Raw genomic sequence first — 23,672 nt, 5'->3', positions numbered from 1 at the left:
ATGAGTTGTATAGAAAATTAAAGGTAAACCAAGTTAGTGTGATTGATTTTGTCAAATTGTTGCAATTTCATTCGACAGAGTCAAATTACGATGATATTATCTGTGATTTCTGATTAAAGAAAAAAAAAAAATCATCAGAAGGGTCTGTTGTATTTTCCTTTTAAAATATTTCTCTAAAAAATTTTAAAGAGGAAAAGAAGGGGGATTGAATTCACATTATAGCGAAAAAAATTGTTATTTATAACACTAAGTTATAAGTCCTAACACGTTAGTACGAGAGTCCTAGATTATTTATTGTTTCCTTGAATGTATAAGTAAACGGTCAATAGTTATTAAGATTTTAAAAAAAAATCGAGTCTGAACAATATGTATATTTGCTTATTAGGAAATGAAAAAATATGTATATCCTTATCGCAGGTTAGTGTATGGTTAGAATTTCCCTTTCTAAATCATACCTTAGATTGTACCTTGTAAGTTTAAAGTTACTCCAATGTAAAAATTATAAAGTAAGGAAACCATGCAATAAAAGTTGTAATTTAGGTTACAATTCGATATTATATATAAAGTGTAACGACTTGTTTAGTCGTTTTGAGCAGCAGATTTTATTTCTGGAAAATTGGCTGAGACGACGGACCTCACGACGGACCGTCATGGGTACGACGGACCGTCGAGGGTGTCTCGTTCCAAAATACTTGGGAATTCTGAAATTTGAGTGCTGAAATCGACTCTCTGAACTCTGTGATGGACCTGCAGGACGGACCGTCACAGGCACGACGAACCGTCGTGATCCGCCGTTTCAAAACACTTCAACTCTTGAGAATTTGGTACAGGGAACGATTCTCTGAACTTCGTGACGGAAGTGCAGGACGGACCGTCGTAGGTACGACAGGCCGTCACAGACTCCTTAAGGAAATCGAGTCTCTAACGAACCTGCATGACGGACCGTCGCAGGCGCGACGGGCCGTCACAGGTTGCGTAATCCCAGTCGGAGTCGGATTTCTGGTTAAGTTTTAAAGGGGCGTTTTGGACTATTCCTGCTATAATTATATATTTCGTGGGTTTATATTAATAACTCAATTTCTTGGGGGATAAAAGAGGTAACCTTGAGTTAAATTGTGGGTTATTATTGTCATCTTTTACACTTAATTACATGTTAATTAGGGTAAAAGAAAGAGGGTTTGAATAAGAAAAAGAAAAGAACAGAAAGAGAGAGAAGGAGAATCGATAGAAAAAGGGAAACGAAGAGGATAGCAAAGATCTTGAGGAATTGCTTGCTTGATCACGAAATCTTCGGTGGAGGTAGGTTATGGTTTCTCTTACGATATTCGTAGTAAACTCTTAATAGCGAATGATATGTATTGATAATATTGTAAACCCTGCTATGTGCTTAATTGTATGCTTGCATGAATGTAATTATATAATTGTGATTATATAAGCATGATGAAGTTATTGAATCCCAAATCTTGCAAAATTCTAATCTCTTTGTTAATAATGAGGCTTTGGTATAAAAGAAGGCGTGATGAACTAAAACAATGGGATTGATGATGCCTTGGTAAGAAAGAAGGCTTGATGAATTGATAGAAGGAGATTAGGGGATCGGGTGTCATGAACCGACACGTAGAATTAGGGGATCGGGTGTCACGAACCGACACGTAGAATTAGGGGATCGGGTGTCACGAACCGATACGTAGAATTAGGGGATCGGGTGTCACGAACCGACACGTAGAATTAGGGGATCGGGTGTCACGAACTGACACGTAGAATTAGGGGATCGGGTGTCACGAATCGACACGTAGAATTAGGGGATCGGGTGTCACGAACCGACACGTAGAATTAGGGGTTCGGGTGTCACGAACCGACACGTAGAATTAGGGGATCGGGTGTCACGAACCGACACGTAGAATTAAGGGATCGGGTGTCACGAAACGACACGTAGATTTAGGGGATCGGGTGTCACGAACCGACACGTAGAATTAGGGGATCGGGTGTCACGAACCGACACATAGATTTAGGGGATCGGAGTGTCACGTACCGACACAAGAGGATTAATGAATATGAGGGAGCGGAGTGTCACGTACCGACACAAGAGGAATAAAGATAATGAATCTTGAAAGATGTTAATATACTCAATCTAATGAACATAATTCCCAAATGAGTATGGTATTGAGGCTTGAGTCCTCATGTGTGAATCTTGACGGTAATTGTTAATGATATAGTACTTGTTGTTGCTACATGTTGAGTATCATAGTTGATTTTATGATATTACTTGGTATATATTGATTTCTATTTTGAGTTGGCCGATGATATCTACTCAGTACCCGTGTTTTGTACTGACCCCTACTTTTATGTTTTCTTCTTGTTTAATTGTGGAGTGCAGCAAACGTGCCGTCATCTTCGACTCAACAGTAACTCTAGCCAGTCTTCATTACTCCGGATATCAGGGTGAGCTAATGCTTCTAGCTTGGACTGGATCTTCCTCTTCATGTCTTGATGCCTTGAAGTTCCGACATGGACTAGCTTTTATGTATTTTTAGCTTCTTTGAAACTCTTAGATTTAGTAATTTGAAGTAAATGTTCTTGTGATGATGACTTCCAGATTTTGGGGATAATAATAGTTATTGAATTGGTTTTTATTAATGAGTTTAAGTCTTCCGCATTACTTTATGTCGATATTACATTAAAATGTTAAGGTTTAGATTAGTTGGTTCGCTCACACAGGAGGGTAAGTGTGGGTGTCAGTCGCGGCCCGGATTTGGATCGTGACAAACTTGGTATCAGAGCATTAGGTTTGTTGGTCTCATCACACAAGAACGAGTCTAGTAGAGTCTTGAGGAACGGTAGGGGGGCGCCTTTACTTTTCTTTGAGAGGCTACAAGACTTTAGGAAAATTCCATTCTTTCTTTCTTTCTTTCGTGCTATTACTTGGATCCAATTGGTATCTAGGTGATACAAATTGGTATCTGACCATCTTCACTCTATTTCGCAGATGGTTAGAACTAGAGCAACAACCGCGCCAACACCAGCACCGGCGGAACAGGGTGCGTCTGAGCCAGCCACTGGGGTTGTAGCTAGAGGAAGAGTAGCGGCAAGAGGCCGTGGTCGAGGTCGTGGGAGGACGTCCTCTAGAGGAAGAGGACGAGCACCTAGCCCATCTGATACTAGGGCGGTGACTCCTCCACCGACTGAAGAAGTAATAAGAGAAGGGGAGGATGGGGAAAATGAACAAGTGCAGAATGAGGGATTGCCACCCCAACCTACCCCAGAGATGATCAATCAGGTTCTCGCCTATCTTAGTGGGTTGTCTGATCAGGTTTAGGCACCCCCAGTGTTTTATGCACCAGCACCTCAGGCTCCGGAAGTACAACATGCGGCTACTGCGGCTCCCCGCATGGATGTTCCATTGAAAATAGGCACGTTTCCTCGTCTGACTACAGGGCCTATAATGACAAATGATCAGCATGAACTTTTCAGTAAGTTCTTTAAATTGAAACCCCCAGTCTTCAAGGGTGCTGAATCTGAGGATGCTTACGATTTTCTGGTTGACTGTCATGAGCTACTACACAAGATGGGTATAGTAGAACGGTTTGGTGTTGAGTTCGTGAGTTATCAGTTTCAAGGGAACGCCAAAATGTGGTGGCGGTCACATGTTGAGTGTCAACCAACAGAGGCTTTGGTGTTGAGTTCGTGAGTTATCAGTTTCAAGGGAACGGCAAAATGTGGTGGCGGTCACATGTTGAGTGTCAACCAACAGAGGCACCACCTATGACTTGGGCCTCATTCTCTAGTTTGTTTATGGAGAAGTATATCCCCCGGACTTTGAGGGATAGGAAAAGGGATGAGTTCTTGAGCCTAGAGCAAGGTAGGATGTCGGTCAATGCATATGAGGCTAAGTTTCGTGCACTATCAAGGTATGCCACCCAATTTTGTTTCAGTCCACAAGAGCGGATTCATCGTTTTGTGAAGGGGTTCAGGTCAGAGTTGCGGATTTCAGCCTTACAGGTAGCGTCTACAGCGAAATCTTTTCAAGAAGCGGTAGACTTCGTGATGGAGGTGGAAGGAGTGAATCCATATGAATTCACCATGGCATCGACATCAAAGAGGTTTCGAAAGGGAGGTGAGTTTAATGGTTCTTACTCGAGAGGACAGGGTTTCGGAGGTTACTCAGTTCGACCCATTCAGTCTTCACTACAGACCGTAGTTGGGGGTCCATCTCAGACCGGTCAACACTTCTCTGAGAGACCCATGCTTGACTCTAGAGAGTGTTATGGATGTGGGGAGACTGGACATATTAGGAGGAATTGTCCCAAACAGAGTTATAGACCCCCAATAGCTAAAGGTAGAGGTGGTCATGGTAGAGGCCGTTATTCTGGAGGACGTGGTGGTCGAGGTAATGGTGGTCACCAAAACGGCCGGGGTGATGGGCAAACTGGAGCCACTATATCACAACATGGTAGGGGCAACGGACAAACAAACGAAAGGGCCCATTGTTATGCTTTCCCTGGAAGATCGGAGGCGGAGACATCTGATGCTGTCATCACAGGTAATCTTCTGGTTTGTGATTGCATGGCTTCTGTATTGTTTGATCCTGGATCCACATTTTCTTATGTATCTTCCTCATTTGCTAATGGTCTAAATTTACATTGTGAATTACTTGATATGCCTATTCGTGTTTCTACTCCGGTGGGTGAGTCTGTGGTAGTTGAAAAGGTATATAGGTCTTGTTTGGTGAACTTTGTGGGGATCAACACTTATGTAGATTTGGTTATCTTAGAAATGGTTGACTTTGATGTAATTCTGGGTATGACTTGGCTTTTTCCGCAATTTGCGATCTTGGATTGTAATGCTAAAACAGTGACGTTAGCCAAGCCTGGGACAGATCCGTTAGTGTGGGAGGGTGACTACACTTCCAATCCGGTGCGTATCATCTCCTTTCTTCGTGCTAAGAAAATGGTTAGAAAAGGGTGTTTAGCTTTCTTGGCACATCTCAAGGATGACACTACCCAAGTACCTTCTATTGAGTCGGTTTTGGTGGTCCGTGAGTTTTTGGATGTGTTCCCTGCAGATCTTCCTGGTATGCCACCAGATAGGGATATTGACTTCTGTATTGATCTTGAACCGGGTACTCGCCCCATTTCTATACCCCCTTATAGAATGGCTCCCGCGGAGTTAAGAGAATTAAAAGCCCAACTTCAAGAGTTGTTGAGCAAAGGCTTCATTAAACCAAGTGCATCTCCTTGGGGTGCTCCGGTTTTGTTTGTGAAGAAGAAGGATAGGAGTTTTCGGATGTGCATAGACTACCGGCAGTTGAACAAGGTAACCATAAAGAACAAGTATCCTCTTCCTCGCATTGATGACTTGTTCGATCAGTTACAAGGTGCTTGTGTCTTCTCTAAAATTGACTTGAGATCCGGTTATCATCAATTGAAAATACGGGCAACGGATGTGCCAAAGACTGCTTTTGGAACTAGGTATGGGCATTACGAATTTGTAGTAATGTCTTTTGGTCTTACGAATGCCCCTGCTGCGTTCATGAGTTTGATGAACGGGATTTTTAAGCCATATTTGGATCTCTTTGTGATCGTATTTATTGATGATATACTGATATAATCTAAAAGTAAGGAGGAACATGAGGAGCATTTGAGAATGGTATTGGAAATGTTGAGGGAGAAAAAGCTTTATGCCAAGTTCTCTAAGTGTGAGTTTTGGCTAGATGCAGTGTCCTTCTTGGGGCACGTGGTTTCTAAGGATGGAGTGATGGTGGATCCTTCTAAGATTGAGACAGTGAAGAATTGGGTAAGACCTACTAATGTGTCAAAAATAAGGAGCTTTGTTGGGTTAGCTAGCTACTACCGCCGATTTGTCAAGGGATTCTCTTCTATTGCTTCCCAACTGACGAACTTGACTAAGCAAAATGTTCCATTTGTATGGTCGGATGAGTGTGAGGAAAGCTTTCAGAAGATCAAGACTCTGTTGACTACTGCACCAATTCTCACCTTGCCAGTGGAAGGTAAGAATTTCGTTGTCTATTGTGATGCATCCTATTCGGGTTTGGGTGCAGTGCTAATGCAAGAGAAGAATGTGATTGCTTATGCTTCAAGACAATTAAAAGTGCATGAACGTAACTATCCAACTCATGATTTGGAATTGGCTGCGGTAGTGTTTGCCTTAAAACAATGGAGACACTATCTATATGGGGTTAAGTGTGAAATATACACAGATCATCGTAGCCTACAATATGTTTTTACACAAAAAGATTTGAATTTGAGACAGAGGAGATGGATGGAACTACTGAAGGACTACGACATCACTATTTTGTATCATCCGGGGAAGGTGAATGTTGTAGCGGATGCTTTAAGTAGAAAGGCGGGAAGCATGGAAGTCTAGCTCACTTGCAAGCTTCTAGACGTCCATTGGCTAGAGAGGTTCAGACTCTGGCTAACGACCTTATGAGATTAGAAGTAAATGAGAAGGGAGGATTGTTGGCTTGTGTGGAGGCAAGATCTTCTTTTCTTGACAAGATTAAGGGAAAACAGTTTGATGATGAGAAACTAAGCAGAATCCAAGATAAAGTATTGCGAGGAGAGGCTAAGGAAGCACAAATCGATGAGGAAGGTGTTTTGAGAATTAAGGGAAGGGTATGTGTACCCCGCGTCGATGATTTGATCAACACTATTCTGACAGAGGCTCATAGTTCAAGGTATTCGATACATCCGGGTGCAACCAAGATGTACCGTGACCTAAAGCAACACTTTTGGTGGAGTAGAATGAAGCGAGACATTGTTGACTTTGTTGCCAAATGTCCAAATTGTCAGCAAGTAAAGTATGAACACCAGAGGCCCGGAGGAACACTTCAAAGAATGCTCATTCCTGAATGGAAGTGGGAGAGAATTGCAATGGACTTCGTGGTTGGTCTTCCAAAGACGATGGGTAAGTACGACTCTATTTGGGTGATTGTTGATAGGTTAACTAAGTCTGCTCATTTTATTCCGGTTAAGGTGACTTACAATGCAGAGAAGTTAGCCAAAATCTATATCTCAGAAATTATTCGGTTGCATGGGGTTCCACACTCCATCATATTAGATAGAGGTACGCAGTTTACTTCCAAGTTTTGGAAAACATTGCATGCGGAATTGGGTACTTGGTTGGACCTTAGTACTGCGTTCCATCCTCAGACCGATGGTCAGTCTGAGCGAACGATTCAAGTGTTGGAGGATATGCTTCGTGCATGTGTGATAGAATTTGGAGGACAATGGGATAACTTCTTACTCTTAGTAGGAGATGTAGGTCTCTCATTGGTTGGTTTGATGCATTCGAGGTTAGACCTTGGGGTACTGATCTTTTGAGGGATTCGATAGAGAAAGTGAAATCTATTCAAGAAAAGCTTCTAGCGGCGCAAAGTAGGCAAAAAGAATATGCAGATCGAAAGGTTAGAGACTTAGAGTTCATGGAGGGTGAACAAGTCTTGTTGAAAGTTTCGCCAATGAAAGGGGTGATGCGGTTTGGTAAAGAGGCAAGCTAAGCCCAAGGTACATTGGTCCCTTTGAAGTACTTAAGCGAGTAGGGGAGGTGGCTTATGAGTTAGTCTTACCTCCAGTGCTGTCCGGAGTACATCCGGTATTTCATGTGTCTATGTTGAAAAGATACCATGGGGATGGAAACTATATTATTCATTGGGATTCAGTCTTGCTTTATGAAAATTTGACTTATGAGGAGGAGCCTGTTGCAACTCTAGATAGAGAAATTCGTAAATTGAGATCAAGGGAGATTGCATCCATCAAAGTTCAATGAAAGAATCGACCAGCCGAAGAAGCCACTTGGGAGAAAGAGGCTGATATGCGAGAAAGATACCCACACCTGTTTACAGATTCAGGTACTCCTTTTCGCCCTTGTTTTCCTTCTTATGATCGTTCGGGGACGAACGATGGGTAAATTGGTATCTATTGTAACGACCTGTTTAGTCGTTTTGAGCAGCAGATTTTATTTTTGGAAAATTGGCTGAGACGACGGACCTCACGACGGACCGTCATGGGTACGACGGACCGTCGAGGGTGTCTCGTTCCAAAACACTTGGGAATTCTGAAATTTGAGTGCTGAAATCGACTCTCTGAACTCTGTGACGGACCTGCAGGACGGACCGTCACAGGCACGACGAACCGTCGTGATCCGCCGTTTCAAAACACTTCAACTCTTGAGAATTTGGTACAGGGAACGATTCTCTGAACGTCGTGACGGAAGTGCAGGACTGACCGTCGTAGGTACGACGGGCCGTCACAGACTCCTTAAGGAAATCGAGTCTCTAACGAACCTGCATGACGGACCGTCGCAGGCGCGACGGGCTGTCACAGGTTGCGTAATCCCAGTCGGAGTCGGATTTCTGGTTAAGTTTTAAAGGGGTGTTTTGGACTATTCCTGCTATTATTATATATTTCGTGGGTTTATATTAATAACTCAATTTCTTGGGGGATAAAAGAGGTAACCTTGAGTTAAATTGTGGGTTATTATTGTCATCTTTTACACTTAATTACATGTTAATTAGGGTAAAAGAAAGAGGGTTGAATAAGAAAAAGAAAAGAACAGAAAGAGAGAGAAGGAGAATCGATAGAAAAAGGGAAACGAAGAGGATAGCAAAGATCTTGAGGAATTGCTTGCTTGATCACGAAATCTTCGGTGGAGGTAGGTTATGGTTTCTCTTACGATATTCGTAGTAAACTCTTAATAGCGAATGATATGTATTGATAATATTGTAAACCCTGCTATGTGCTTAATTGTATGCTTGCATGAATGTAATTATATAATTATGATTATATAAGCATGATGAAGTTATTGAATCCCAAATCTTGCAAAATCCTAATCTCTTTGTTAATAATGAGGCCTTGGTATAAAAGAAGGCGTGATGAACTAAAACAATAGGATTGATGATGCCTTGGTAAGAAAGAAGGCTTGATGAATTGATAGAAGGAGATTAGGGGATCGGGTGTCACGAACCGACACGTAGAATTAGGGGATCGGGTGTCATGAACCGACACGTAGAATTAGGGGATCGGGTGTCACGAACCGACACGTAGAATTAGAGGATCGGGTGTCACGAACCGACACGTAGAATTAGGGAATCGGGTGTCAAAAACCGACACGTAGAATTAGGGGATCGGGTGTCACGAACCGATACGTAGAATTAAGGGATCGGGTGTCACGAACCGACACGTAGAATTAGGGGATCGGGTGTCACGAACTGACACGTAGATTTAGGGGATTGGGTGTCACGAACCGACACGTAGAATTAGGGGATCGGGTGTCACGAACCGACACGTAGATTTAGGGGATCGGAGTGTAACGTACCGACACAAGAGGATTAATGAATATGAGGGAGCGGATTGTCACGTACCGACACAAGAGGAATAAAGATAATGAATCTTGAAAGATGTTAATATACTCAATCTAATGAACATAATTCCCAAATGAGTATGGTATTGAGGCTTGAGTCATCATGTGTGAATCTTGACGGTAATTGTTAATGATATAGTACTTGTTGTTGCTACATGTTGAGTATCATAGTTGATTTTATGATATTACTTGGTATATATTGATTTCTATTTTGAGTTGGCCGATGAAATCTACTCAGTAACCATGTTTTGTACTGACCCCTACTTTTATGTTTTCTTCTTGTTTAATTGTGGAGTGCAGCAAACGTGCCGTCATCTTCGACTCAACAGTAATTCTAGCCAGTCTTCATTACTCCGGATATCAGGGTGAGCTAATGCTTCTAGCTTGGACTGGATCTTCCTCTTCATGTCTTGATGCCTTGAAGTTCCGGCATGGACTAGCTTTTATGTATTTTTAGCTTCTTAGAAACTCTTAGATTTAGTAATTTGAAGTAGATGTTCTTGTGATGATGACTTCCAGATTTTGGGGATAATAATAGTTATTGAATTGGTTTTTATTAATGAGTTTAAGTCTTCCGCATTACTTTATGTCGATATTACATTAAAATGTTAAGGTTTAGATTGGTTGGTTCGCTCACACAGGAGGGTAAGTGTGGGTGCCAGTTGCGGCCCGGATTTGGGTCGTGACATAAAGTGTTTTATATTAGTAGGATTTTAGAAAAAGGTCATACTTTAAGAGAAGATATGATGTAAATATGTATATTCTACATTAACGTAAGTATTATCGACTGTTTTCACAACTTAAATTTGTAATCTATAAATTACACTATTTTATCGTTACTACTCTCGAATGAAAAGTAATTAACTTTTGTGAAACTTATTCTTATTCAATATCCATCGATGAAATTAAGCCTAGTTATATAAAAATTTCTTGTGATTTCCTTACTTCAATTTTGAAATTTTTAAAATTTTATGACCGCTACAATAGTGATCGATGAGACTAGATAATGTTGAAGAATCCAACTTTGTAAAACTTATTTATTATGAAATATCCTTTTATCAAAAAGTGTTTTTTTTAATAACGATTTAGGTTTGGTTAATTAATTTGAAGGTTTTCTTTATAAGTATTAGACAAATAATTTGTATTCGGATAAGGTTGTAAGAGTGCTTCTCGAAAAATACTCATTTTTTACCTTTTGAAAAATAACTTTTATTATTATTATTATTCAAAAATACTTTTATTTTTCTAAAAATTTACTCAAACACTTCAACTCTAAAAAAATAAAAACTAAAACTAAAGTTAATTTTCATCACCACGTTTCCATCTCAAATTACTTAAAGTTTGATTATATATGTTCTCTATTATTCATATATATATATATATTACCACACAAGAAAATTTAATTACCGATGGATTTTATTATTTAGCGTTGTAAGTTGTTTATATAATTTATATAGTCTGTGTTACATTTAATTTAACCTAATTAAAACTGTTAAAAATAAAATAGCAAATAATAATTCCTACTAATCAGAAAAGAATAAAAAAGAAAGGGAAAATACCCAAGTACCCCCTCAACCTATGTCCGAAATCTCAGAGACACACTTATACTATACTAAGATCCTATTACCCCCTGAACTTATTTCATATGTAATTTTCTACCCCTTTTTAGCCTACGTGGCACTAGTTCGAAAAAAAAATCAATCATCGTTGGGCCCACAAGATAGTGCCACGTAAGCTAAAAAGGAGTAAAAAATTATTAATAAAATAAGGGTAATAGGACCTTAAAATAGTATAAGTGTGTCTCTGAGATTTCGGACATAGGTTGAGGGGGTACTTGGGCATTATCACAAAAAAAAACGAATTCATGCAAATTCACAATAAAATAAAGCTACGCAGCCGCAATTGCAAAAAAATAAAAAGTTGAAAAATGTAATTAAGTCAAAATGCATTGTTCTTTTTATTTTTAATCAATAATTTTAAATTCAAATTTTAAAAATGAAAAAGTTTCTTTAAGTAAAAACGTTTTTTTAAATGAGCCTTAAATTTAAATTAATCAAATTTTAACATAATTATACAAAAAGATAAATTGAAAAGTCAAAAGACGGGGGCAGCTATCGATCAATTGGATGAAGAATATTGAAACTTTAGAAATTTGGACGGGGATGGTAACTATAGTGAAAATTATGTTTAAGTTGTAAATTGTGACGTTGCGATAAATATTACGTTATTTTCAATAAGAAATTTTAACTTTGAGTAAAAAGAACATAAAAATAACCTTTTGTAAAACACATTTTTAGTTTAAAAATGGCATTTTACTATATAGAATTGAATTAATTAAAACTTAAAATAGATATCAGACTTCGAACTGAAAAAACGATAACGAGACTTAGGAACGACATAACGTATCAATTACATGTTAGTGGCCATTTTTTTTTGTTCTTTTGTCACATTGATTGGAATTGATTTTTTGTCTGTTAAATATAATTTTTTAAAGTTTTCTTTCAAGTAGGCCCTATAATTTAAAATTATTTTCCCCCTATATTTGTTGAAAAGAATGTTTAGTATATATTGTTGTTAAATCAATCAAATTACCAACATTTCAATTACAAAAATTATTATGATAGCTTATTTGAAACATTACATCCAATATTCAAAAGACTCATAAATCATAATAATAAAAGATATTTTTGCCATATCAATCTATGTATTAAATTTGGACATGTATAATATTGTAGGATGTGATTATAAACTATATTATCTTAATATTTTTGTCAACTCAGTTTTAACAAATAAAAAAAAATGTTGTAAAGTAATGTAGACTTCAATTTTGTGTTTAAACAAAAAAATCCAAGTCACTCTATAAATAATTAACTGTAGTAAAAAAATATTTATTTTCATTTTAAATGGGAATTTCATATGGTTCACAAATGCATATATGAAATAATTCAAAAATATTAGTGAAGGAAATGGACATCTAGTCATCTAGTATGATTTGCACACGGACTTAAGTAACAACTTCTTAATTAATTATTTTTTTTTAATTTTTTTTTTTGAAAAATCGTCTAAGGTTTTTTTTATTTTTTCTTTATCTTTCTTGCATGTAATGTTTCTATTTCAAATTGCGATAAATTTGACAATCAACTGTTAAAATCAATGTAAACTGAAAAATAAATAATATTCAAATATCGATAGGAATTTTCATATCATAATCAATAATGCAGTCAGTAATTAATTATCGATGATTAAATCTCTCGTATTAAATACAGAACCAATAATCAATAATTGGTTAGTATCACAATATACAGATATATTCTACAATAAAGTAAATAAAGAACTGAAGAATTAATACCTCAGATGGTCACTCAACTATGCACTCTTCTCTCAGAAAGTCACTCAACTTTCAATTTTTACTCAAAAGTCATTCAACTATGCACTTCTTTCTCAGAAAGTCACTCAACTTTGAATTTTAACTCAAAAGTCACTCAACTATCCACTCTTTCCTTAAAAAGTCACTCAATCTATTAAATTATTTTTTAATTAAAATTTATTGATATTAATTATTTATATAACAAACCAAAAATTTTTAAAAAATAAATTAAATCATTTAGTGATCCACCCACCTAACCCGACCCATTAAAAAATATGATATGACCCATTTTATTTTATCTTTAATCCTAAATTAATCCCTCTCTTTAAACCTTGAATTAGGATTAAACACAAAATAAAATGGGTCATATGATGTTTTTTAATGGGTCGAGTTACGTGGGTGGATCACTAATTGGTTTAAATGGTATTTTTATTTTTAAATTTTTTTGATTTGTTATATAAATAATTAATATCAACAAATTTTAGTTAAAAAACAATTTAATAGATTGAGTGACTTTCTGAGGAAAGAGTGGATAGTTGAGTGACTTTTGAGTTAAAATTTAAAGTTGAGTGACTTTTTGAGAAAGAAGTGCATAGTTAAGTGACTTTTGAGTGAAAATTGAAAGTTGAGTGACTTTCTGAAAGAAGAGTGCACCGTTGGACAATATTCTACTCACGAATTTACAACTCAAATTTTCATGTGCAAATATGGTATAGCAACCATACTTTTGTTTATATGCATCAGAAAATATTCTATACACGAACAACCGCCTTATATTCCTTTCCATATAATTCAGTATTTATTTTAACCGTTCGTATTCAACTTTTTATTTTTTTAGCACAATTAAATTTTTGAAGGAAGTGAAAAACAAGTAATCTATTATGGGTTAATATGGATATTTATATTTTACTTATTTTGATCAAATTTATAGACTCTTAAAATAGCTAGAAACTCGTATTTACCCATTAAAATATGAGAGACCAAGTCATTAAATATGAGTAAAATGGACTCATTTCATTAATATAGGTTGAAATTGTCACTGCTAACTCTCTTATTTATATATATATATATATATATATATATATATATATATATATATATATATATATATATATATATATATATATATATTATTTTTCTCCTTTGTTAATATAGATCGATTGACAGAACAATGTTAAATTTTTGTGTATTTCTCGTTTGTCTTCATACTCATAGTTTTGGAGATTTGCTTTAATAGTTTCCGCATAATACCTACTTATTTCGCTCCTAACATTCAACTCATTAGATTGTTCCTTAGAATACCAGCATTGGCTGCTACATTTTTTTGGCTTTCATCACTCACTACCATTGAATAAACATGATTAATTGCTGGTGTTGGACTCATCATCAATATTTGTATTCTTGTCTGAATGTAGGATTCATTCAAGCCTATTAAGAATTGAAACAACTTCAACTGCTGCAGATGCAACACATACTCCTTTGACTTAGCACAACTACATGTGGGAGCTAGTACAAGAGCTTCAAACTCTTCCTACAATTTTTTTAGCACAACAACTTGATAGAAGTAAAGACTAAGAGCCTGTTTGGCTCAGCTTAAAAGCTGGTCAAACTGACTTAAAAGCTGGTTTTTGACTTATTTAGCTGTTTGGTAATACTCAAAACAGCTTATTTTAAGTTTAAAAAAACTTATTTTAAGCCAAAAGTTAAAAGCTGGGGTAGGGGTGCTTTTTTTTTTTTAGCTTATAAACTGTTTTAAGTTGACCACATTTTTATCTTTTTGTGCTTAATATTTTTATACAATCTCCAAATTACCCATATAACCCTAACATTTCTTTCTTCCATTTTTCCCTTTTCACGTTTGACATAACAACTTCAGCACTTTTATCCAAACGCATAACTGCTTATTTTAAAAATAAGTTTCGGCACTTTTAAAAATACTTTTTTAAAGCTGCTTTTATTAAGCCCATCCAAACGGGCCCTAAGTTGTCCTTTCTATATTGAGATATATTAGGTGACACCAACACTACTTTAGTTTTAAGAAGGGCACATATGAGAAAAATAGACTAGACCAAACCTTCGTATGTTCAGCGGAGAGGATAATATGACCTTAGTTTAGTTAAAATGTGTTTCTAAAATTTCAATCATAGTTTAAAAAATACTAATGTCTTATCTGATTGATATATAATTTTCACCATCAGTTTAATCAAAGCATTAATTAGTTACTTGGAACACATTAGTTTAAAGGTTGTATTATTTGTTTTTATAAAAACTAACAGGTGATTATCTGGTCAAATATTATGAAAATTAACACTTCATCTGTCTAATTTTATGTAACACTTTTTTTTTTTTTTTGGTCTATTCCAAAAGAGATGTCACTTTACTATAACTAAAAATAGTTCGACTTTAAATTTTTTGTTTTACCTTTCATGAAATAAATCTCAGCTACACAAAAATCTAACGGTTATTTTCGATCATAAGTTTCAAAAGTACTCTTTTTTCTTAAATGTTATGTCTAATCAAAGGATGTCACATAAGAAGGAACAGAAGAACTACTATTTCTATTTTATTTTATTTTCATGAACAATGATTTATTCATGATAAACATTAAAGCCCAACTAAATCAGATATTACGAACTAAAAAGTTATACATAAAATTCTCATTGCATAGCTTAAAAACCATAAATTTAGCATTTTATAGTCTAAAATTTAATACCAAATCCTAAAGATTTGCAAAAATAAACTACTATTCTAATTCAACACTTTCTAATCATATCTTATCCTGCAACACCAAACAAGTACACTATGATTAACACAACAAATACTACTTAATCATCGGAGTCGGCTATTTGAATCCTCAATATTATATTTTTACTCCAATTAGATATATTCATTCATTGTTCGACTGATAACAATAAAAATTTACCTAGTGTAATCTCAGAAATAGAGTTCAGACAGGTTAGAGCGTATGCAAACATTATCCTTACTTCAAGGTTAAGAGAAATTGTTACCAACAGGCCCTCGGCCCAATGAAAAACCGCGCAAAACAATACAAAAAACAAAATATAGTAACAAAACAATACAATAGTCAAGCTATGAGAAATCAACATATACTAATAAAAATCGAAGAACCACACAATACCTTTTAAACAAAAAATTAGATAGTAAAAGTAGCTTTTTCATGTCTTATAACATCAACAACTCAAAAATAAAATCCAAATAAAGCAACCCGACCCGAAAACCCAAAAAAACCCACATACCCGGATCCATCAAAATCAGATCGAATCGGATCAATCCGAAGCCTTCATCTTCTCCACCCGCTTATTCAGCTGTTCAACTTTCACAACAAGGCCAGTAACAGAGTATAATAACCAATAGAACACCAGCGCACAGGCGATTAGAAGCGCATTACGCTGCGATTTCATGATTGATTTCTGATGACGAAGGTACTCCGATGGAGAACACGATTCGGATTCACAAGTGGGTCGGGTCTCGTATTTCCAGTAGATATCCATTAAGAGAAAGAGGCAAAAGGGAACAATGGAGAGAAATGGCTTGAGGAGATTCCGGGTCACGGAAATTAGCCCTTTTCGAAGCGGGTTAAGACCCGGAACCGTTAATAGAAGCAGCATGATGGCTTCGGCTCCGGCGGCGTAGCCGAGAACAACCCATTCCAACGCCATTGATGTGGAAGAGAACTGTGAGATCAAAATGGAAAGTGATGAATTGATGAATTTGGAAGGTGGAAATTTTTTGATGTGAAGGAATAAGTAATGGGCTTTAAGTTGGACTGGGCTAGGCCCAATGGACTTAAAAAGTCTTTCTCAGAATGGCCCAATATAATTTCCGGGGTAACCGTGTAACTTCATATTTACGAGCACATGATTCTAGAAAAAAGTGTATGTTGCGTATTATGGTAGAAGGTTAGTATTAGGGGTACAGTGTTGTCTTGCCTTGCGAGGATTTAGGCTTGTTAGTGTGTGTCGATTGTACTAGTTGTTTACACTCACAATTCTGATTGTATGTCGTTTATTGTGTTTTGATATTGCTCTTTCTCGTAGACTTTATATTGTTTTTCTTATTAATTACTTGCTTGGTTTGATGCACGTGAGCTGAGGGTTTTTTGAAGACAATTTTCCTATCCCCACGAGGTAATAATAATGTCTATTTACACTTTATTCTTACCAGACGCTATTTAGTGAGATTTCACTAGATATATATATATTTTTTTTGCTATTGGAGAATCTAATAAAGGGTAATTTGCACTTTTGATCCTACTTTATATTGGTTTTTAATTTTTGTTCCTCAAGACAAATAGTTATTTTACGAGGCACAAATTTATTTTCTCGCATTATAATATACCATAAGTTAATCATAATATACCATAAATTATGTCTTACGTCCTAAAAGAATTTATGTCTTTTTAGTATTAATTCAATGGCTTAGGGCAAAAAGGAAACAATAGAAATCATTCTGAAAAACAAAAGTATAATTTTTCACTAATTATATAGAAAAAATATCCAAGTACCCCCTCAATCTATGCCCAAAATCCCAGAGACACACTTATACTATACTAAGGTTCTATTACCTCCTGAACTTATTTTATAAGTAATTTTCTACCCCTTTTTTGCCTACGTGGCACTAGTTTGAAAAAAAAAGTCAACCATCGTTGGACCCACAAGATAGTGCCACGTGGGCCGAAAAGGGGTAAAAAATTATTGATAAAATAAGTTCAGAGGGGTAATAGGACCTTAGTATAGTATAAGTGTGTCTCTGGAATTTCGGACATAAGTTGAGGGGGTACTTGGACATTATCCTAATTATATATGTAAACATACTAAATCTAGAATTCAAATAGTAATGCTTGATATTCAAATACTCATAAATTTAAAAACTTGAAATTTTGACTTCGTCTAACATGTTCGTAGTGTCTTTTTTTAAAAAAAAAAACTTCAGTGCGCCTTTGAATGCTTGCTGAATTTGTCCAAGAATAAAAATGATGACTTTTTTTCTACCTATACATGATTGATGTAAAAGCCATTTCTATATATGTATGCATTTTGTTTTTGCCATTAATTTCATGATTTAATTCTTGGTCTATAAGTTTTGGAAAAAAGTTTCATGAACATGCATACAATTAAAGGGAGAATATACAAGAGTGATTCATTATATTCCCTTCACCTTTATATGTGACATGATAAAAGAATATTAAATCACTTTATTCAAAAGATACTAACATGTCGTCCACTAATATTATCAATCATCGTATGTGTTATTTACTAGTAGATGAAAATATAATTACAATCATAAAGTAGATTATTATTTAGCCAGAATAAAAAATATTTTGCCCGTTAAATAATCAACTATATTTTTTTTGATTAATTCGAACTTGTCTAGATTTTATAATTTTTGTGGTCCAATATTTTATTGGAGACAAATAAGATGACCTCTTTAGTTTGCTATACATTTTTAGCACTTCCAAAGTAGGGTAATAGTAATATTATTGGAGAAATTCAAGCCACATTATGTTCCTTTTAGAAGGCTCATTTATGCAAATTTATACATACATTGGGATGAATGGACTTAAAAGTAAGTAATTGGTAATATATCAAAATAAAGTTTTGGGAAAATGCAAAAGTTACCTTTTAAATTTGTCCCAAACAAAGTCAATTATTTTTTTTTAGAAAATAAGTAAAAGAATTAATTTAAGCTAGTTGATGACAAGGAAACCTACCTCATGTTCAGGGGCGAAGCTAGAGGTATCCAAGGGGTTTATTCGAATTTCTTTGGTAAAAAATTACACTCCCTCTCTCTATATATATATATATAAAGTGTTTTTAAAAATATTTATGTTTGTATATTGATTTTGAACCTTTTGAATGTAAGATTAGACTCTAATCATTAGAGCGTAGTTTAGTGGTTGAGGAGTTCATAATTCTCCTTCCAGAATCAAATTTTAAGCACTACATTTATTTTCTCAAACTCTCTTAATGAAAAATCTAGGATCCGTCATTGCTCATATTATTACTTCCTCCTCATTTTATGCGTTTTAGCTCCTTTTCACGATATTTTTTTTAACATCAAAGATATAGTTAAAAACAATTATTATTTTTCGAGCCACGGTTAAAAAGGAACAAAGTAAGTGCTTAAATAACAAAATGCAACATTCACATATGTTTTATATCCAATTAGAACAACATTCACAAAAAGCAAAAGCAAATTTCTTTACATCAAAGTGAAGAGTGGAATCTTAGGCTTTTACTTTTATTTTCTTTTTCATTTTTTCATTTTATTTTTTGATATTACACATTGCTAAAAGCTCATCTTCACTTGGAAATCTCCTTTTCAATGAAAAATAATATAAAATAAATCTCTTCCTAAAAAGACTAAAAATACATAAAAAGAAAAGAGAAGGACAAGTTGATGTAAACCATGAAGTAAAAGGCCAGCAAAAGCATATCAAATTTGTAGAATTCATTTACAATTTATTATTTACCTGCAAAAAAAACAATTATTTACAATTTTATTAGTAAGTGAAAAAAAAAGATATAAAAATGAGGGTAAGAAAGTAATTAAATTTACCATTTCTTCCACATATTCTTCTCATGAAAGTTAAGAAAATGATGAGAATAGCAACCCCAGCTAATAATCCAATGATAAGTGCAAATGTCTTCTCACTTTCACTATGGGAATCTGCTAATAATTAAATTAATTAGAGAGATTAAAATATAATTCATATTATGAACCTTAAACTATATATATATATACATACATATATATATATATATATATATATATATATATATATATGAGAATAAATGTGAATGTTCCTATATAGCAAAAAATGTGAATATTCCTACCACCAAAGTTTGTGTTGGAGTGGTTAACATATACTCATCCGAATCTTTAACTAAATATATCAGATTTAAGCTTTGAAATGAAACACTTTATTCCAAAGATAATCATCTCGATGAGAATCGGAATTATTAGGTCTTAGAAGAGGTAAAAATACAAAAAAAAATATGAATATTCCACTCAACGTACACTCATATAACAAATTAACATAGATCAGTTCTCAATGTTTATTAAAGTGAAAATGCATAATTACTCGACTATGGTTAGTTAATTGATATGGAAATTTGTATGTATGAAAGACACGCATCTTTTATTTACGGATTTAATGTGAACACTGAAAGCTGATAAATTCTTTACATCAACGAAATGCAACTTAACCTAAAAGTCATAATATAATGTACTTATCATGATTGATTAGATTTAGCATAAAGATGGGCTCCCTTACTTGTATAATGTATACCTAGCATAACATTTTCCCAAAAACATATCACCCTAAACACCACCACCACCACCACACTCTTTTTTTCAACCGTCCGATCACCTCCGATAAATACTAGAAGCTGATAATTCTTTACATCGTCGAGACATAATTTAACCTAAAAATAATATTTTCAAAAATGTACTTACCATGATGATTAGGTTTAGCATAGAGATGACCTCCCTTAGTTGTATACCTAGCATAACATTTTCCCAAAAACATATCACCATAAACACCACCACCACACTCTCTTTTCAACCGTCCGATCGCCTCGGATAAACAATCTTGACATTGGGCCATACTCAAATCACCCACACATTGGGCCATACCTTGAACATCCTCCGACCCGCCAACCCGATAAAGCCCATTACCGCCCATTAAACCTCCCAAAACAGCATCCCTTCGGCCCATTTCATCTAAATCAAACCCATTAGAAGGCCCACATTTCTTCATCACCACATTTTTATCCTCTAAGCCCAAAAAGGAAAAGTTATCGTACTTCACGAAACACCCTTGTAATTGTAGAACTCCGCCACATGTCTGTGGGCACAGCTCGGTGAGTTGACTCACCGAGCGTGCTAGACATGTGGCGCAATCAGGCATGGACAAATCACCTCGGCATTGATATATACCGTTGATCATGTCTTGTTGCGTGGACCCCACTATACTATACTTGTTGTAAGATGAGTAAGTTGCTGAGTTGACTAAGGAAGTGAGTAGTGAGTTGAGATTCGACCCATAAGGTGAATCGGCTGAATATTTTATTTGTGAGCAACCACCGTAAATAAAACCATCAACTGATGAATCAGAGTAAATTAGAGGAAAGAAGAAAGAAATGAAAATGTACATGAAAATGAGAAGTAAATGGAAGATTTTAGCCATTTTTCTCTCTATAGCTATGAATAGAGAGTTTGAGATATGGTTACTTCAAAGAGTATTTATGGGGGGGAAAATTGACTTCTTTATTTTTATATTATGTTTTACTTTATGAATATGTTTTAATTCTTATATGACATGCAAAAAAGTTAAAGGGGAGGAAATGTAAATAGCAAAAAGTTATGGGCCAGACTAATCCATTCTTTTAAATTGATAGCCTTTTTGTATAAAACTAAATAATATTTCAAAAAAGCATACGTAAAGAGAAAGCAACTTTACTTGATTAAGTAAAAGTTGTGCCTTTTTAGTATTTATACCATTAAAATTTGAGCTATACAATACACTTACTAAACTATTATATAAACGATTAGTCCTTTTACAAATTTGTTAATAATTTTGTATCGATTTCTGTTAGAATCAAGTTTTTATCATCATGATATAAGTTATAGCTGATAGTAAAAACACAACATTATTTCTTAACTAAATTCACCAAGTTACTGTCATGTTTGATCACGACTCGATCGTGGGCCTTGGCATACGCAGGATGTTAATATTACTCAATAATGTCCCTCCCGACACATGCGACAAGCATAATGTCATAACAAGTTCTTATTTTCATATGTAAAGATCTAAAAATACTACCATGCAAAATTATACTATTTATATAAGAAATCTCCTTTAAATTTTTTGAATATCTATTTTTTATATATATTTTTAATTTTTTATTGAAATTATGATTCCGACACTGTTGCGACGTCAGTGAATTATTAAACAAATGAATTGGAAACTAAAAATTGGGATTTAACTTCTTTTGATGCATGATTAAATGTGTACGTACGATGTGCATTACGTAACATGAGAAAGTGCCTCAACCATTTACCATAACAGTAAAAGTACTTGTAATATTAGCTTACTTCATTTTGGTACATGACATTTGAAAATTATTTTAATTCTAAAAATAATATATATATATATATAGAGAGAGAGAGATTTTGGATATTGAAAAGTGGGAGTAAAAATAACATATCTATATTACCACTATATCGCAAGTTCCATATCATAACTATTCATTATTCTATTCAATTATTTGTTTGAAATATCATATTTTTACGAGTTTTTTCATTTTTTAAATTTATATATTTAAATTATCACTTTTTTCATGATTTTCATATCTCAATTATCCATTATTCAATTTAATTACCTATCTAAAATATCACCTTTTTGCGAATTTCATACTTCAACTATTTATTTTTTTATTTACGTATATAAAATATCACTTTGACACAGGTTTGTTACCTAAACTATTTATTATTCTATTTAATAACCTAAAGTGTCATTTTCTTTTTGCGAGTATCATATCTCAACTATATGATGTTTTATTTATCTAACTAAACTATCATCGTTTCGTGAGTGTTTTTATTTTTTGGGTATCACTCCAAAATTAGGCTGTTTTCCATTTCCAAATGGTAGTGCATATGTGATTGGCACCCTTTAAAACATAGCCAGGTTTTTGAGAAACTGTTTTAAGTTTAATCACTTCAAATTCATGTTTGAAGAAACAATTAGTTTTTAACTTTTTTCTTTTTGTACTTTTGAGTATTTTTTAAATGGGAAATTATATATAATAGCAAACTAATAACCTAAATTAAATGGAATAGCTAGGGTTTGATTTAATTGTGCTTCATAGCAAACATTAGCTAAAATTTGCCACCGTCTTTCTCCCAAAAATCTCGCTTGCCACTCTCCACTCTCGCTCGCCTCTCTCGCTTTATACACAGAAGTGTATAATTCTATTTCTGTTTTGTATAAAGCGCGAGAAAATTGTATATACACATGCAAAAATGTATATCTTCGTGTTATACACTTAATTATACAATTTACAAACATTTTACTTCAAATATTGCAGAGAAAAAGGCCAATGAATTATACAATTGCGAATTATACAATTGCAGTGAAATACAATTTTCTCTAGCTTTATACAACAGAAGTGTGTATATTGTGTTTCTGTTTTTGTATAAAGCGAGAAAAACATATATCTTCTTGCTATACATTTATAATTATGCAATATACATACATTTTAATTTGATTCAACTGTATGCAAAATAAATTATACAATTGCAGCGAAATAGACCAGCAAATTATACAATTTAGGCCAGCGAATTATATAATTTAGACCATCGAATTATACAATTGTATATGTATAGCAAATTATACAGTTTTATGTTTGCTATGGAGCGCAATTATGCAAAGTTTACTATAGCATACAAATATGAATTTTTTGTATGTTATATATGAAAGTTGCCCTTCTTTAAACTACAATGCCACAAATAGAATTATCCATATGAATTAGTTGATACATGTACTTTGAAATTTGACGGGTTAAACCGACCTGTTATGTAGGCCAGGATACATCAAGCCCAATAGAGCCATCACTAATTTTTATTCTTTTATATAAAATATCTCATAATTCAAAATAAAGCCAGAACACCAAAAACTTACAAACATAAAAAAAATTTAAAAATTAATTAATATGATAATTTAATTAATTCCTAGTAAATATATAATGTAATTTGCACGCATAAGTTGATTTGCATACCAATATAATTAAAAAAAAAATACCATGTACGTTAATTTGAAGTATGCCACAACTTTTATACGAACTTTAATCGATATATGTATTACGATATATGAATACAATCAACTCGTGTCAGATCCTTT

General features: G+C 34.4%; 2 protein-coding genes across 2 annotated transcripts; both read right to left on the bottom strand.

Annotated features, from left to right (window-relative positions):
• Positions 1–15,839: 15,839 nt before the first annotated feature.
• LOC101253957 (uncharacterized) lies at positions 15,840–16,503 on the bottom strand. The gene has a single exon (XM_004250123.5). It carries the CDS (start codon positions 16,426–16,428, stop codon positions 16,036–16,038), a length of 393 nt encoding a protein of 130 aa, XP_004250171.1. The 5' UTR covers positions 16,429–16,503; the 3' UTR covers positions 15,840–16,035.
• Positions 16,504–18,891: 2,388 nt separating this feature from the next.
• LOC101253646 (plasmodesmata-located protein 7) lies at positions 18,892–21,055 on the bottom strand. Its single transcript, XM_004250122.4, has 3 exons — positions 20,228–21,055; positions 19,328–19,438; positions 18,892–19,241 (listed from the first exon to the last, which is right to left on the bottom strand). Exons 1-3 carry the CDS (start codon positions 20,958–20,960, stop codon positions 19,234–19,236), a joined length of 852 nt encoding a protein of 283 aa, XP_004250170.1. The 5' UTR covers positions 20,961–21,055; the 3' UTR covers positions 18,892–19,233.
• Positions 21,056–23,672: the final 2,617 nt, after the last annotated feature.

The sequence above is a fragment of the Solanum lycopersicum genome, chromosome 11 (assembly GCF_036512215.1).
Source record: "Solanum lycopersicum chromosome 11, SLM_r2.1".
Taxonomy (NCBI): Eukaryota; Viridiplantae; Streptophyta; class Magnoliopsida; order Solanales; family Solanaceae; genus Solanum; species Solanum lycopersicum.
Note: the sequence above shows the minus strand (reverse complement) of the source record. Positions and strands in the feature narration are given on the sequence as shown.

Bases quoted from the DNA above. Each gene is read 5' to 3' on its own strand.
- LOC101253957 (XM_004250123.5), bottom strand. From the start codon at position 16,428: ATGGCGTTGGAATGGGTTGTTCTCGGCTACGCCGCCGGAGCCGAAGCC.
- LOC101253646 (XM_004250122.4), bottom strand. From the start codon at position 20,960: ATGGCTAAAATCTTCCATTTACTTCTCATTTTCATGTACATTTTCATT. The intron at 19,439-20,227 runs GTAAGTACATTT...AATTATTAGCAG, and splicing joins TGCTAAACCTAATCATCATG to ATTCCCATAGTGAAAGTGAG.